Here is a 15,540-nt window from a genome sequence, read left to right on the forward strand (position 1 = left end):
TATGCTGAGCGCCACAAACAAACAGCAGCCTCCTTTTACTGTTCCTCCTAATCCAAAACAACAAGCTTATGCAGCTTTCACGCCATCGTAACTGCAATTTCGAGATGGCAACCTGTGACGTTTACCCGGATGTCAACACTTTCAACCGCGAAAAGAATATGCAGTAGTCAGGTGATACAAGTCAGAGCTCTGTTGTTTATGTAAATTATTATCATCATGCTATGTGATTTGAGACATTAAGGTAATTTAATGCTAAAGATGGGTATCGAGAACCGGTTCCATTTTAGAACTTGGTTGCAAAATTTCCCAGAACCGGTGATTCTGCTCATCTACGCGCATGCATTTTAATGGGATTTTAAACCATTTGAGCGCAAAGATGACTTGCACCCTGTGTTATGCACAAACACACACATTACATATGCTAGGGATGGGCAACAGTGGTCGAGTACTCGAGTACTCGAACGTGACAGCGACGATCGATCATGAAAACGATGATCGCCCTGACTTTAAAAAATATATTTGTATATTTCTTGGATTGGTTATTGCAGCATTTTGGACGGTAACTGAGGTCTGATTGGTTAGCATTAGACAGCACGCCTTCCAGACCGCGAAATAAAGCACTGTGAATGATAATGAAATACAGCGCAAGATGTGCGGCAGCAATCTGTCACATACACAGCATTACAATGAGAACAAATGTTGTATTCTCCGTGCTTTAGTTCCCCGTGTATAAGCGCGCGTTGTTAAAGGAAATCCACAACGAGAGTCAGAGCGCGGTCAAGTTCATCTGCGCATCCGCGTCCTTTTCCACAGATGCAAGTTTTAAGATTACTTGCTTAATACTTGATTATATGTTGTCTATATCTAAATAATCTCATATAGGATGACGTTTGGTTGAGTTTAATAACCAGCTAGCAAAGAAGCGCTGCCGTTATTTTGGCTGGTGTTCATTCTCTTCAGCGAACAGCCCGACATTATCGACTCTGGGTTATTTAAGACGGTCATATTATTTTTAGGTAGGCTATTTCTTTTTCAAAATCATTGATGATATTTATGATGCAGCAGTGGTACTCATTTTTTAACAGTAGATCTGTTTTAAAGTTGTTTCTCATGGATTTGAAAATCCGCAGTGTTGCTGTAGCGTTAAGGGAAGAGCGCATTCAAAATGAGTTTCGTTTTCAAGCCTGCAGTAGCACGGCCAAGTTCACGTGCGCATTTGCGTCCTTTTGGGCAGATGTAAATTGTAATAGGCATATATCTGATTAATCTCATATAGGATGCGTTTGACTGAGTTATTTTATTCTTTAGCAAAGCTCTGCAGGGTGGTGTATTCACAGTTTCAGCTCAAATATGCCAGATCATTGACTGGGTTATTTGAGACGGTTATTTAGTTTCTTTTTCAAAGACATTTATGCATCAAAATCTAATAGTTATTTTATATAGTGTGCATATTTGCATAGACATCTTATGTTTTTGTCAGCATACATTTTTGTAACAGTCTTAAAATAGTTTCAAATCTCAACAACGGAGACGCCCCGCCCCCGCACAAGCCCCGCCCACGGTTAATCGATTACTTGTTTTTGAGACCTATCGATGATCGAAATGAAAAATTGACAAAAATGCCCATCCCTAATATATGCACGGCTTCTTATAGTGAATAGTGTGTTATAATGAACTGAGTTCTCTTCATTTGTCTTTTTGCACAGCCCACGAACGGACAAATACAGAAATGTGATACATATTAAAGTGACGGATCATTTTCCTATGATAACGTTAATCAAACAACAGAAGACAACAAGAAAAATCGCTCGCTGTTCTATACAGAATAACTATTTGTAATGTATATTATTATTATATTTTAATAATAATAAAGAACAGTGTTATTTTACATTTGATTACAGTTTCTGTATCTGTAAATGTTTGTTTCAATTGTATTTATTGAAACATTATTTGTTTCAAATGTTTGGTTCAATTGTATTTATTTGTGCAATTGCTAATTTCTTTATTTGTAATTTTTTATTTACCAAAGGTTTACTTGCATTTAATGCTTGAAATGTATATGTTAAAAAAAATGTTTTACCTAATTGAAATTATTGAACCAATAATAATCTAGATATTATTTAATTGCTTTGGAGATGTTCTGAAGGGAGGGAGGGATCAACGCAATTTCAATGCACATTTGCTATTGCTAGCCTCTCTGAAATTGCATACCCTACCTTTAATGTTTTGATATGTATATGGGCACATAGATGTGCTCAGATAAATCATTTATAATAAAAATTGCAATATTCCATAAAAATAAGAATTTTTAAATACTTATTGTATAGATAAAATTATATGTATGAACACCAATTATTTTGTTAACAAGTGCAGCTTTTCCTACGGACTTAACTTTTCCAAATCAATTTGCAATACCTTTTTTTTTTTTATCAAAGTGACTTTTTGTGTATGTTCTGATTGAAAACTGCTTGTGTTGTCTGTCTTTCAAGATACATTGCAATTGTTTTTATTTTTTTCTCTCTATCTAATGCAATTAGGAAACTTGTCCTGATTGACATTACACACATCCAACTGTTATGCGTGCACTGAATGGCGTGATGCTCTTACCTCCCATCGACGGTAGGTCAGCAGGAACAGGCACAAGGGTATTGCGGTGCCGGACATGGCATGGGTGGAGGGCATGCTGTACTCAGAGTTGTAGAACATCTCCACCTTTACCACCGGGGGCGAGGCAGGTCTCGGCCACCGGATCACATCTTTCGTGCACTGTCCGAGATACATGACCCATACCCAGACCACGACGAGCCTGCGGCTCACATAAGCGTCTACGTTCCACATGAAGAACGGGAAGAATGAAATGTAGAACAACTCGTTCCCAAGCTCGGTACCGAGCGTGAACAGGTAGAAGAGAAACTTATTCTCGATTATGAACTCCTGCCCGACGTCTCCGGTGAGAGAGTTTCTGCGCAACGGCTTCACCGCGGATCCTTGAGTGTCGTCCCCGTCTTTATTTGCTGCCTGCCCGGTTTCTCCCGCTGCTCCGTTCGTCACCCCGTTATTGCGTTTCTCCCTGTCGGTCTCTGCTCCTGCTGGTCTACGGCGGGTGGCATCCCCGCCTCCGTTCTGTACATCCCCTTGGGGAGAGCTGGGTACCCCGTTACTGAGTTTGTCACGTGTGTCGGTTTCGCGCACCCCGCATAGCTGTTGGAAACGCGCGACGTGCTGAGGGTCCTGCAAATAGTGCATGAGCTGCACGAATCCCCCTTTCAACCCACCTGCCATGTTTAGCGACAGACTGCGCAAGTTGAAGCCACCTGGTAAGACCGGGAGAAGCTGGAGCTATCGAGAGTGAACCGTGCTGTGGGTGTGGGTTATTAAGCCATTCCCTCCACTCCCATACTTATAATAAATTACAAAAAAAAAACCTGATATAACCGAGACAAATAGACAGATGATAAAAATATTCATGGACACATGAGGAAAAAATTAACACACAAAATAACTACTTGCAACGGCTTACAAACGTCCGGTTGTACCGACCCCCACGCCGTATCCGGTTACTGACAGAACCGTGTGAGCAATAGAAACACAGCGAGTGGATAGACTGCAAGAAAGCAATATTAGGAAACTCAAAGGGGGAGGGGCTTAGCAGCCGGACATTGGCTGTGATTGGTCAGGTACCATTGTTCTAAAAATAAATATATATATTTTAAAAATATTATATAATAACGTTAATATTAATGAATGCAATTTCATCTAATTATTGTCTTTACTTGAATTTAAAATATTACCCAGCCGTTCCTGAATCGTCACAGAGCCAGCAGTTGTCACGTGGTGGCTGTTATATTTTACAGCGCTGAGAACTGATTCCCAAATCGTGTTAGTTTATGATTACAGAATAATTTAAAAGCTATTGCGTTTGCTAATTTATATGCATACGTCAAAAATAGTAATCGTTGTGTTTAATAGGTTTAATTCATAATGCTTTTAGTTTACAAAAGTCAACAATAGAACCAAAAATACTAATTTTGAATACAGCTCAAAGGGGAGTTCGGCTTCTATGTGCCGCAAAGCGCCCTCTGGAGTAAGTCAATTTTTTAGCAAATCCGTTCAATGGTGCGGATCGTTCACAGAGCGATGATGTCATCACTTTACGGACTCGGGAGCGGCCGCACATAATGATACGTGTGTGATACATAAGAAATCTTTTTTTGTTGTTGTTGCTTATATTTATTTACACAGATAAAGAAAAAAGGACTGCGTGAAACATTCAATATTTTATTTTATTTGACTGCAGTGCCATGAAAATAGACAATTCTCGTAAATGCTACTTTAAAATCTTTTGGCAAAATAGCACTAAATTCTCTGAGGAATAACGTTTTCTTTGAAACAAAAAAATAGCTCAATTTCAAAATAAACTGGATATTCATGTTTATGCTTTGAAATGTCCAAAAGATAGCACTCTGAATTAAGATTTCAGTAAATTACATTCAGGTTTTGAAAAAAAATACATTACACATACAAATGTGCATAATCAAACACAAAATATTAATAGTAAGAGTACCAGTCGTTATATAGTGTACCAAAATATTTTTGCACTACTTTGTCTCTTAGAAAACCTTGTGTAACCAACACATGAGACACCGATATGAGGCGAGAACAGATAATCTGAGGTTCTGTGTAAAAGAGAGTGGCTGATTTTGCACTACATTGAGCATGTATACCTTGTTTTCCCTGTTAGTCATAAACCGTGGGTTTTTGCACTGAATGTAGGCCATTGTTGTGAGATATTCCACACCCACACAGTTAGGGTTTCCAGATCCAAATATTAAAGAGCCAGAAATGTAGAAAACCCATCTGTGTACAAAGGAGGCTTTGGGAACTCGGTATACTGGCCACTGATTACCTTAATTTGTTACAAGGGACATATGACTGTCAAACATCATTATAAACTGCAGGTAGAAGATGAATGAAATGAATGAAGCTGAGAATTCATTGCCATAACACTAGATGGCAGAATCACCTTAACATATAACAGTTTCTGCCAAAAAAAAAAAAGCCTTAAAAAAGGCTGTATGCAAAGATCTTAATGAAAAACAAATGCAAATAAACTTAATGATCATGAAATATGTATGTCACTAGAGACCCTGTTTAAGTCAACAAAACCAGAAGGCCTTGAAAGAAATATTAGTTTTACTTCTTAATTTACCTCATAAATTTTCCCGTTTTATTCAATTATTTATTTTGTTAAAGGTACACTGTCAGAAAAAAGGTACAGTGCTGTCACTGGGGCAGTACCCTAAGGTACAAAACTAAAAAGGTACTAATATGTACCTTTAAGGTATTAATATGTACCTTTAAGGTATTAATATGTACCTTTAAGGTATTAATATGCACTCTTAAAGTACTGATATGTACGTTTTAAGGTACTAATAGGTACCATTTAGGGGTGAGTAAGGTACAAAGATGTACCTTTTCACTTTTGTACCTTAGGGTACCGCCCCAGTGACAGCACTGTACCTTTTTTTCCTGAGAGTGTATGGGAACTACTATAATAATAATATTAATAATAATAATAAAAATAATAATATTGATAATAATAATAAACATTACTAGCTCAACATCAGTAGCCACTTACACACAAAAAGTTCATTTCAGAGCAACAAAGCTTTTGTAAAATCACTCCAACCTTAGAAGCAGGATTTTGAAAGTGACAATTACATTTCCTCCTCCCTTTTTTTTTTTTTTTTTTTTTTTTACAACACAACTGCTAGGTGCATGGTGATCATTAGCCTTTTTAATCCCTGAAAACAATGCGGGTTAGTTCAACCAAGAGTGAAAATTCTGTCTTACTCACCCTCATGTAGTTCCAAACCCGTAAGATTTTTGTTTATCTTCAGAACACAAATTAATATCTTTTTGATAAAAAATTTGAAATTTCTGTCCCACATTAACATTCATCAACTCACACATCAGTTTGTTACACGGCACGTTTGAGCTTCAGCAAGAACCAATGAGGTTCGTTCTCATGTTACGCAGCACGTTTGAGCTTCAGCAAGAACCAATGAGGTTCGTTCGCATGTTACACAGCACGTTTGAGCTTCAGCAAGAACCAATGAGGTTCGTTCTCATGTTACGCAGCACGTTTGAGCTTCAGCAAGAACCAATGAGGTTCATTTTCGTGTTACACAGCACGTTTGAGCTTCAGCAAGAACCAATGAGGTTTGTTCTTAAACGTCAAGCAGGTTCGGTTGAGCTTCTGTTTATGTTCGCTGATCAATGTTTATGTGAATAAAAGCCTAAATCCAATCTGAATTCATCATAAGCAAATGAGTCTCTTTAGAATATTTAAACTAAACCATCAAATTTTCATATCTCTTTCATAAACTTTTTGAAGCCAAGTTGTCTGGTAGCTGTTAATGAAGGGACATAAAACTCTCAGATTTCATCAAAAAGATTCTTCTTTGTGTTCCGAAGATGAACGAAAGTCTTGATGGTGAGTAAATGACGACACTTTTTATTTTTGGGTGAACTATCCCTTTAAGATTATAGCTCCCTCAAGCAAATGTATGAAAACAAAACGTCTGTGGTCAAAGTTCAGATTGAGCGAGGCAGTGATAACAAGATGATGTTGTCTTTTTCCACTTGGAAAAACACACCCTGATATGGGCAGACACCTGTCACGTCACAAACCACAGAGCTCATGCTCACCAGCAGACTTGCACAAGCACAAATGCAACCAAATCCCTACTTCTGTTTTATCCTGGAAATCAGTCATGAACAGTTGGAAATACCCTGCCTGCGCACAACAACATCTTATCCTTTATCATCCAAATGGTAGAGTAGCACTGAAGCTCCATGATCAGGAGGCAGGGTGTGGCAGCTCCCCAGGCCACAGAAGCATGTGGCTGGGGAGGATGAATACGGCAGCAGCTTGTACTGCTGGAACTCCTGGAGCACCACCCTCAGTCTCTTCCGCCTCCTCTCTGTCTCCTGCTCCTCCTCCTTGTCATCCCTCTGTTTCTCTCTCTCCCTCTGGACCTCATCCAGGTGGATCTTGCGTAGCAAGTTATTGATGAGCACAGAGCGGCGGAGGTAAGCCTCGGGGTCGTCTAGGAAACGCAGCTTCTGCAGAGATAGGCGCAAGATGCAGCTGCGCTCCTCACGCAGTATCAGGTGCTGAGGAGAGACAGGTAAGATCAGAAAGACAGACACCATATGTGAAAACCCAATATATCCTCCTGTTGTCCCATCCATCCATCCATCCATCATTCGGTTGTCCTATCATCCATCCATCCAACCATCCATCCATCCATCCATCCATCCATTCATTATCATCCTGTTGTCCCATCCATCCATCCATCCATCCATCCATCCATCCATCCATCCATCCATCCATCCATCCATCCATCATTCGGTTGTCCTATCATCCATCCATCCATCCAACCATCCATCCATCCATCCACCCATCCATCCATCCATCCATCCTTCCACCATCCTGTTGTCCTATCCATCCATCCATCTTCCTGTTGCCCCATCCATCCATCCATCCATCCATCCACCCATCCATCCATCAACTTTCAAACAAGGCTTTGACAAACCAATATTCAAAGTTACAGTTACACAAAGTTATGTGAATCTGCATTCTGTTTGTTTACTCAATTAAAATTCAGAAACTGAACTGGAATTTAAAAAGGCATTCTCAGTTCAGATCTGAATGGTGTGGTGCACAACAAATCAGCACTCAGCAAATATCAGCCACCACTCACTTTTTGTAAATATCCATGTAGGCTTCCTTGAACATCCTCCTCTTCCGCATATTTTCGCTTAAAGTAGGCGACTTTCGACGTTGTCGACCTCTGAGGGCACTCTTAGAGGAAAGACCCTGCGGATGAGCATACGAGGATTCAGTGAAACTGTGGCTTTGCAACTGGATCGGATTTTTTTTTAACATCTTGTACATCACGTACATCTCTCTTTTAATCTTTTGCTGGGAATGAAGATTCACCTTAAAAATATGCCATCAACTCTTTCCTCACTCCTCAAACACTATATGCCATTGGTAAAGTGGATTAGGTCAGACTACAGTCAGTTATGTAACAATGTCTGTGTGTGTTGTGTGTTTTAATTACCTGAGGACTGCTTTACGCAGACACACTCACACTCCTCTCTGAGAAATCCTCTATTCACCTGAGGCTCTTTCCTCTGGCTCACACACATTGCCTAATGGTTCCTATAGTCACGGAGAAAAAGAGAGCGAGAGGGTATCATTTACTGGATCCTACTGTTTCCTATCCGATTTTAGTTAAATTGGTGTGAATGTGTGACAACTAGCCCCGACATTCCTTACACACAGATCAGTCAATCGCATAATAAATGTAATGGAATCTGCAGTGCAGGCAGCTGTGCTGTAGTTGCACGATGTCTTGACGCTGCGTTTCATTTATCAGGTTCAAAGAAATGTTCCGCGTGCTCTGTCAACAGCAGTGCGGCGCGCAATAACCGTGGGTCGGTAGAATAGCGTGGGCTGCATGCGAGTTTGTATGCTTGGGGGGTGGGGTTGATGAACCAATAGGTATTTGTCACTGCACTTGTCTTCACTGCACTTACATTTGGTTCAATTTGGACAAACTGTACAAATACAGGGATGATATTAGATGCCATTTTGGTCACTATCAGTTCTAACAGTAAATGTGATTCAATTGTAAACATATGTCCCGCTAATCTGTTTGAGCTATTAAAAAATACCGATAACTCATATTTTAAAAAGCAACATTCTGGCAACGTCCCATTCACCATAAATACATTTTTAATTTCTTACAGTAGCTTATTCTCAATTATAAATAAAGCAAATCAGATTTTTATTTCAACAGGAAATATTTTTTCTTTTCTTTGACCAATAGCCCATACTATAGCAGTTAGTCTTACGGATTAAACACCATGCAAAAGCAATCATTTTTGCTTTCTAATGTCATAGCATTCAGCCATGATTAATTTTTGTCCAAAAATTAGGGTTACCAAGATGCAGTATTCAGCTGGTCATGTGATAAAAACACCGGTAATTGTGCTAGTAATTTAAATGGAAATTTCATTTAAATTTTACTCTGTTCAGGGGTAAAACTTTTTAATGAGGAAAAAATGACTACGTGTATATTTAAATAGACTATATAATTTCTCCGTAAATTATGAAATACATTATACAAAAAAAAAAAAAAATACAAAAAAAAACTATTTATGTATAATATTCTGCAGTAGCTAAACTTGAAATGTAGCCTAAAATATTTTAAACGCATGCTCTTTACCGTAGCATCTTTTCGTTTTTAGCATGCACCTTTTAACTTGCACCAAATAGGTGTAGCCTATTTAATAAATTAATATGCATAATGTTATAGTGCAGTAGCCTATATCCAGCTAACGTTAACGTTACTAAACTTTGTACGCTATGAATCACAGAACACGCACTTTCCACAAAAATGCACCGATAGCTGTTTAAAATCATATAAAAGCATGCAGTAAAAATATATGATTACTGAGAAAACAGAATTGAAAATGAATATGATTAACAAAGGTAAATTATCCTACCTTATTTATAAAGCCACATTAACAGTCCCTGCACGCGCGTTCATCAGATCAGAGGCTCAAAACAGCTCATATTGTGCCGAATGTAGCCGCTTTCAGTTGCGCGTGAGCCTGACGTTTCGCCCCCAGATCTCGAAGTCTTGCTTTTGATATAATCCCTGTAGTATTCGGCTCACTCTCGGCTCTTAAAATATCCCCTTTCTGTTCAGAGAGCAATAACAGATTGCACCAGCTCCTGATTGGTCGACACTGAAACAGATGTTTCCTGTTGCTAGGAGAGTCACTAGGCAATGGTGACGCTCCAGCATCAAACTCCATTCTTCTCGCATCCTCTGCTGCTGCGTTTCCTCATTCTCTCTCATGTTGCGTATTTCTTAACATATGGCTTATCTCCTTAATCATTTTTAGTTTTGAGAGGTTTTATTGTATATACTCACATTCAGTACTCTTACTCTTAAATACAGTACATAACTTATCTCACTGATATAGCCTACATAAGAAGGCTATAAAATATCTCCTTCGAGCACAAGCGATTCTTCCACTCTCATACGCACACAGTAGGCTAGGCTAAATAAATAAATAGAGCTGTCAAAATTAACGTAAATTTTTCGATGATTCCCCCCCGACGCACATTCTCAGAAAAAAAGGTAAAGCTGTCTCTGCCGTGGGCTACCCAGTCAAAATGTTGGCCTACAGCTTACACCTTTGTACCTAAACAAGTGCATATTAGTTGCTATACCTCAAAGGTACAAATTGGTACAGTATTACAAAGTATCCGTTTTTTCTGTCAAACTTTGTCTGCACTATATGATCAGGCTGTCCTTCATACAATTAATCATACTATTAAACCATTCAGAATATTAGACGCCAAGAAAGAAAGATAAATAACTAAAATCTTTACTGGCTGTGATTAAGTGGCTCTGTGTGAGAGAGAAAACACCCGAAACGCGTGCACAAGTATGCTTCAGACAGTTCTCTTTTGTCCTTGAACAGACAAAAACACACAAAATTCCCATTTCGTCAAGAATCCTTAAGCACAGTCTTAAATTAGTACAAGAGTAAATGAACTTAGAGAGTTGTGAGTCTTAAAGTGACAGTAGCCTAATAAACCTGCTATCTGTCATTAAAGTGTTAGTGCACCCAAAACCTATTATTTTGTTATTAATTCCTCACCCTCATGTCGATCCAAACTTGTAGACTTTCATTCAACTTTGGAACACAAAATACATATCTTGAAATCTGAGAGCTGTCCCTCCATAGACAGTTACACAACTGAAACGTTAACATTTTAAAAAAGTTCACAAAGAGATCGTAAAACGAATCCATATTAATTGATTTGTCTAGTCACTTTTTATTCACATATAAAGATTGATCAGCAAATATAAACAGGAGCTCAATCAAACCTGCTTGACGCACAAGTAGAAACCTCATTCTTGCACATCAAGCCTGATCTTCCGTTTACCACAACTGATGTGTGAGTTGATGAATGTTTTTTTGTGTGTGAATAAAAGCCTACATTTCTCACTGTTCATCATATAAAGTGATGAATGTCAATGGAGGGACAGAAAGCTATCATAATTCATCAAAAAGATCTTCATTTATGTTTTTCGAAGATGAACGAAAATCGTATGGGTTTGGAATGACATAACGGTGAGCAATTAATGACAGAATGTTTATTTCTGCTCAAACTAACTCTTTAATGTTATCAAAGAGAAAATTCATCTTATTAAAGCTACAAAAGTTTTTCATATTCAATTTGTAATGTATGCAGTGAAAACTGTGCAGTGTTTGGTTATTCAGTTTCAGTACATTTACCTGTTAGACCTAGCCTACATAAAAAAAGCACTAGTTACCAGGTTACTTGGGTCAAAAACAATGAAAACAATTAAAAAATGTAATGCATTTTAGGTAAAAGGTCTTGTAAAAATATGAAACGGCCCGAGTGTTTTTTTTTAACATTTTGGAGATTCAATGTGACAGGATAAATTAAAACTTTTATTTTAGGTGTGGTTAATCGTGGTTAATTACAGAAAAAAACGATTATTTAGTCATTTTTTAAAATTGCCTGACAGAACTAAAATAAATAAATAATAACAAATAACATCTGATTTAAACAGCCTGATTATGACAGATCATATGGTTGGTTCCAGTCAATCTTACATTTTTCTTTGCCAGTATCACCTATTTTACAGCTGTTATAAGATCAATGCATAATCAGTGTTACATGAATAAAGATTTATTACAATTCTAAATTACAATGAAATAAAACAGTATTGCCAGCAAAAGTCATGTCTTGGAGATAGGCCTTTAATGACAAACACACATATTTGCATTTATCTTCAAAAAGACTATTTGAATGCATGCAAAACAGGCACTATTGATTTTAAAAACACAGAGGTCCATGCATCTGTAATGTTTCCATGCTAATCTCCAATATCACTTGGCTATAAATGAAAACTCCATATAGGTTTGACAAGATCAGGCACTTTATATATGCATAAAGCATTACAGACATGCATTAAAAAGAGTTTGGGTTTTAATGTCATGAGGACAGTGTTAGGATTGTCTAAAAAGATTTTCTTGGACATGCATAAGTGTGTGCTGTGCGCACAGACTATATTTGGTAAGTAGGAATGGTCTCTTTCCATGCAGTTACAATGAATGGGGATTGGAGCTTTCAAACTTCAAAATGGATTCACAAGCTCCAAGTCTTCTCAATACAACAGTATCTTTGTGTGAGAAACAGACTGAAATATATCCAATGATAATCTTCAGTGGTCTGTTAAGCATTTGTGATCAGATCATTTAGTCACTGATTCAGATTAGCCCGAGAACCAGATCAGCTCATTCGAATGAATCATTTACATGAATTATGTGAACTAGATCATTGATGCAGATCGAGTGAAAGGATTCATTCGCTGATCAGATCAGATCAGATCAGACATTCTTCTTTCAGACAAATACATACTGAGTTATATTAAAAAATGTCCTGGCTCTTTCAGGCATTATAATATCTTTTGGGGGGTTAATACAGGCCTTCTGAAGTGAATCAATGGGTTTGTGTAAGAAAAATACCTAACACGTTATTAAGTAAAATATCTTGCTTCTGCCAGACCAACTTCTGCATTTAATTTAAAGCATTAGCATAACTGGCACGACGTATGACATCAGACGTAGATTAAAGCCTTGTGCACACTCAGCGTTTTTTGATGCGTATTTGTGTTCATACCCAAGCGATTTTTGCTGGCTATGTGCCGAGTGAATGTGCAAATTCTCTCCCTGACAGTAGATGGTGCTTTAGATTCAATTGCAGAGCAAATAGGATCCGATGGAAACTCACCATCGCCAAAAGCGGCAATCGGCAATCTCATTGGTTGGCCATTTTACGCAGCGTGTCAAACCAAAAAAAAACGGAGTCGTTTTTTAAATTTGATTAAATTATGCTTTTACTGTATTTTTGCGCGTTGATGTGTACATTTACATCAGTGCCCTTTGTCACAAGGCGCTAAACATTGGCTGTAAGTGCGCGCGATAATCGTCCAGGTGTGAAACGGAGCTTAAGCGTTTTAAACTCCGAAAGGTGTTACACCTTTCTGCAGAAGTTGAATACGGAAGGCAGTCTGTCGGAAACTAGATACTTTATTTAATAAAGTTTTAAATAGAGATGTTTTCATTTTCCTGAAGCAGCCGTGTGGATTACTTTTATAATTGATGGATGCACTTTTTTGGGCTTCAAATTTTGGGCTGCCATTATAATGCTTGGATTAACCAGGATATTTTTTTATATAACTCTAATTGTATTAGTTTGAAAGAAGAATGTCATATACACATAGGATGGCTTGAGGGTGAATAAATTATGGGATCATTTTCAATTTTGGGTGAACTATTCCTTTAACTTATGCGCCAATACAATATAAAAGTGTCCTAATTTTCATCATAACACTGTCCAGAGCTATAAATTATGGCATATTATTTATGTAAAATGTAATAAAAAATGTAAAATTGAATAAAAAGAAGCTTCAGTGTCACCAGTTGGTGAGCATGAATGAAAGTGCAGTTTTCCCACTCATTTGGCCTTTCAAAACCTCACCAATCACCATCAACTTGTTCTGGTGTGGGTCTGAACTTGAGGCATTTAATCATTTTAAATCAATCCTCCATTCATTAAATCACTAGGTGACTGTGGCTTGAGCAATAATACCTTTTGATTGGTTGCTGCTGGGGTTAAAGAGAGTAGTCTATTTATTACACTGTGATGTCATTTCCTGGTTACCAGATAAGAGGCTGTATTAAGTACTCTCAGGAAGAAGAAGAGTGGTCTGGCGTGGGTGTTTCTTTGTGCTTCCAAGATTTTCATAATTACATGCCTTATCTTTGCTTGATATCAATAAAAGTTGCTTGTTCATTCCAGTTTTTGTGGGTATTTTTGGCCTTGGCTGTTTCCACCTTCCCAAAGGAATTTCCAGCTGAACACAGTTTGGTAAGTGTGAATATATTTCTATCCGTGTCCTCTAAGCCTCCAGTAGTGTGTGCCAGCGGCAGACCTGTTGGTTTCCGCTCTCCTTCATGTCCTGCCAGTGAAGAAGCTCTTCCTCACCGCTGCTGTTCTGGCCCAGAGCCACCCAGCCAATCATCTCCTTGCGTTTCATATTCCGCCGATTGTAAATGGAGACCATTAATGTGACATCGGACAGTTGGAACAGTGCCACCTGGAAGACAAACGTCTCCTTGAAGACCGGATTTGGCTGACTGCGACGGATGGATGTCTTACAGCGGGATATCTCCTGTCCCATAGAGTTCAACAGAGAGAGCTTACCAAACGTATCTGAAAGAGAAAGACGGGTCACTAAATGTTTTTTCAATATGTTTACTAAATTAATATGCTCTTAATAATCTTACATTTTTATTTGAACATCAGACTTTGTGTGATTTATTCCATCTAGTTTTGACATTTTTTGTTAGTGGATAATAATGATTTGTTAAAGGATTTATTTTGGATATTAAAAGCTTTATGTCTATTTGTAATTCAAAAAAATATATAATTGAATTAATTAATGTAATTATTTAGTAAATAATTTACAGCACTATTCAAAAGTTTGGGACCATAAGTTCTTTTTTTCTTAAAAAATATTAATAATTGATATGACATTTATGTTACAAAGATGATTTATTTCAAATAAATGCTCATCTTTAAACTTTCTATCCATCATATTTTCCTGATAAATCTATCACGGTTTCCATAAAAATATTAAGCAGTACACTTGTTTTCAACTTATTATTGATAATAATAAATGTTTATTGAGCGCTAAATTAGCATATTAGAATGATTTCTAAAATATCATGCAGTGTTGGGGGTAACGCATTACAAGCAACGAGAGTTAAGTAATCAGATTTCAAATAAATAAGTTACTTTGTTTTCCCATTTATTGACTGACAGCACTACTGTCCCCATGTAAAGAGAAATCGGGAGAGGTGGTGTGTGTGCGCTTTACATATTTAAACTCACTTTATTCATCCATACATAACATTTGTGTTTATTTATCACGGAAACAAGAGTGTTGAACATTCTTCTCCTGCATCAAATTCTTCTGCAATGCAAGATGGCATCACAGCAGAAAGGTTTGTTTGAGCTGTGCACTCTACTGTACAGGCTTGAATTTGCATTTCCTTCAGCATGAGACGTTCATATAATTTTTCTGTGTGAAAGGGCCTTTACATTTTCCTAAAATTGAGATTTTTCAAAAAACAATCAAGCCCAGCCCAGAAGAGAAAAAGTAACGCAAAAGTAATGTAATGTATTACTTTCTATTAGGGCTGTGTGATATTGAAGAAAAATGTGATATGCAATATCTTGTTAAATAATGCGATATTCGATATGCGATTGCAATTAGTGTGTAAAATCTGTTTAAATTATATTATTTATTTATTTTTTAACTGAGAATGAAACCATTTGTGTTTCAT

General features: G+C 37.5%; 2 protein-coding genes and 1 long non-coding RNA gene across 4 annotated transcripts in view; all 3 read right to left on the bottom strand.

The window, feature by feature from the left end:
* sgpp1b (sphingosine-1-phosphate phosphatase 1b) overlaps positions 1-3,591 on the bottom strand; it is a 33,362-nt gene extending 29,771 nt beyond the window's left edge. Inside the window, exon 1 of the mRNA XM_067421498.1 lies at positions 2,608-3,591. Coding sequence (XP_067277599.1) covers positions 2,608-3,282 — 675 coding nt within the window. The 5' untranslated portion in view covers positions 3,283-3,591. The remainder of the gene's footprint in view (positions 1-2,607) is intronic.
* A 674-nt stretch (positions 3,592-4,265) lies between these two features.
* Positions 4,266-9,942, bottom strand: LOC137044764 (uncharacterized). 2 transcript variants are annotated; one of them, XR_010898636.1, is made up of 5 exons: positions 9,583-9,942; positions 8,133-8,233; positions 7,770-7,885; positions 5,377-7,179; positions 4,266-5,334 (listed from the first exon to the last, which is right to left on the bottom strand). It is a non-coding gene; the product is annotated as an uncharacterized lncRNA (long non-coding RNA). The 2 variants fall into 2 exon arrangements; XR_010898635.1 differs by having other exon boundaries at positions 4,266-7,179; positions 9,583-9,906.
* Positions 9,943-11,561: 1,619 nt separating this feature from the next.
* syt16 (synaptotagmin XVI) overlaps positions 11,562-15,540 on the bottom strand; it is a 32,647-nt gene continuing 28,668 nt past the window's right edge. Inside the window, exon 7 of the mRNA XM_067421788.1 lies at positions 11,562-14,404. Coding sequence (XP_067277889.1) covers positions 14,091-14,404 — 314 coding nt within the window. The 3' untranslated portion in view covers positions 11,562-14,090. The remainder of the gene's footprint in view (positions 14,405-15,540) is intronic.

Source organism: Pseudorasbora parva, chromosome 17 (assembly GCF_024679245.1).
Source record: "Pseudorasbora parva isolate DD20220531a chromosome 17, ASM2467924v1, whole genome shotgun sequence".
Classification (NCBI taxonomy): domain Eukaryota; kingdom Metazoa; phylum Chordata; class Actinopteri; order Cypriniformes; family Gobionidae; genus Pseudorasbora; species Pseudorasbora parva.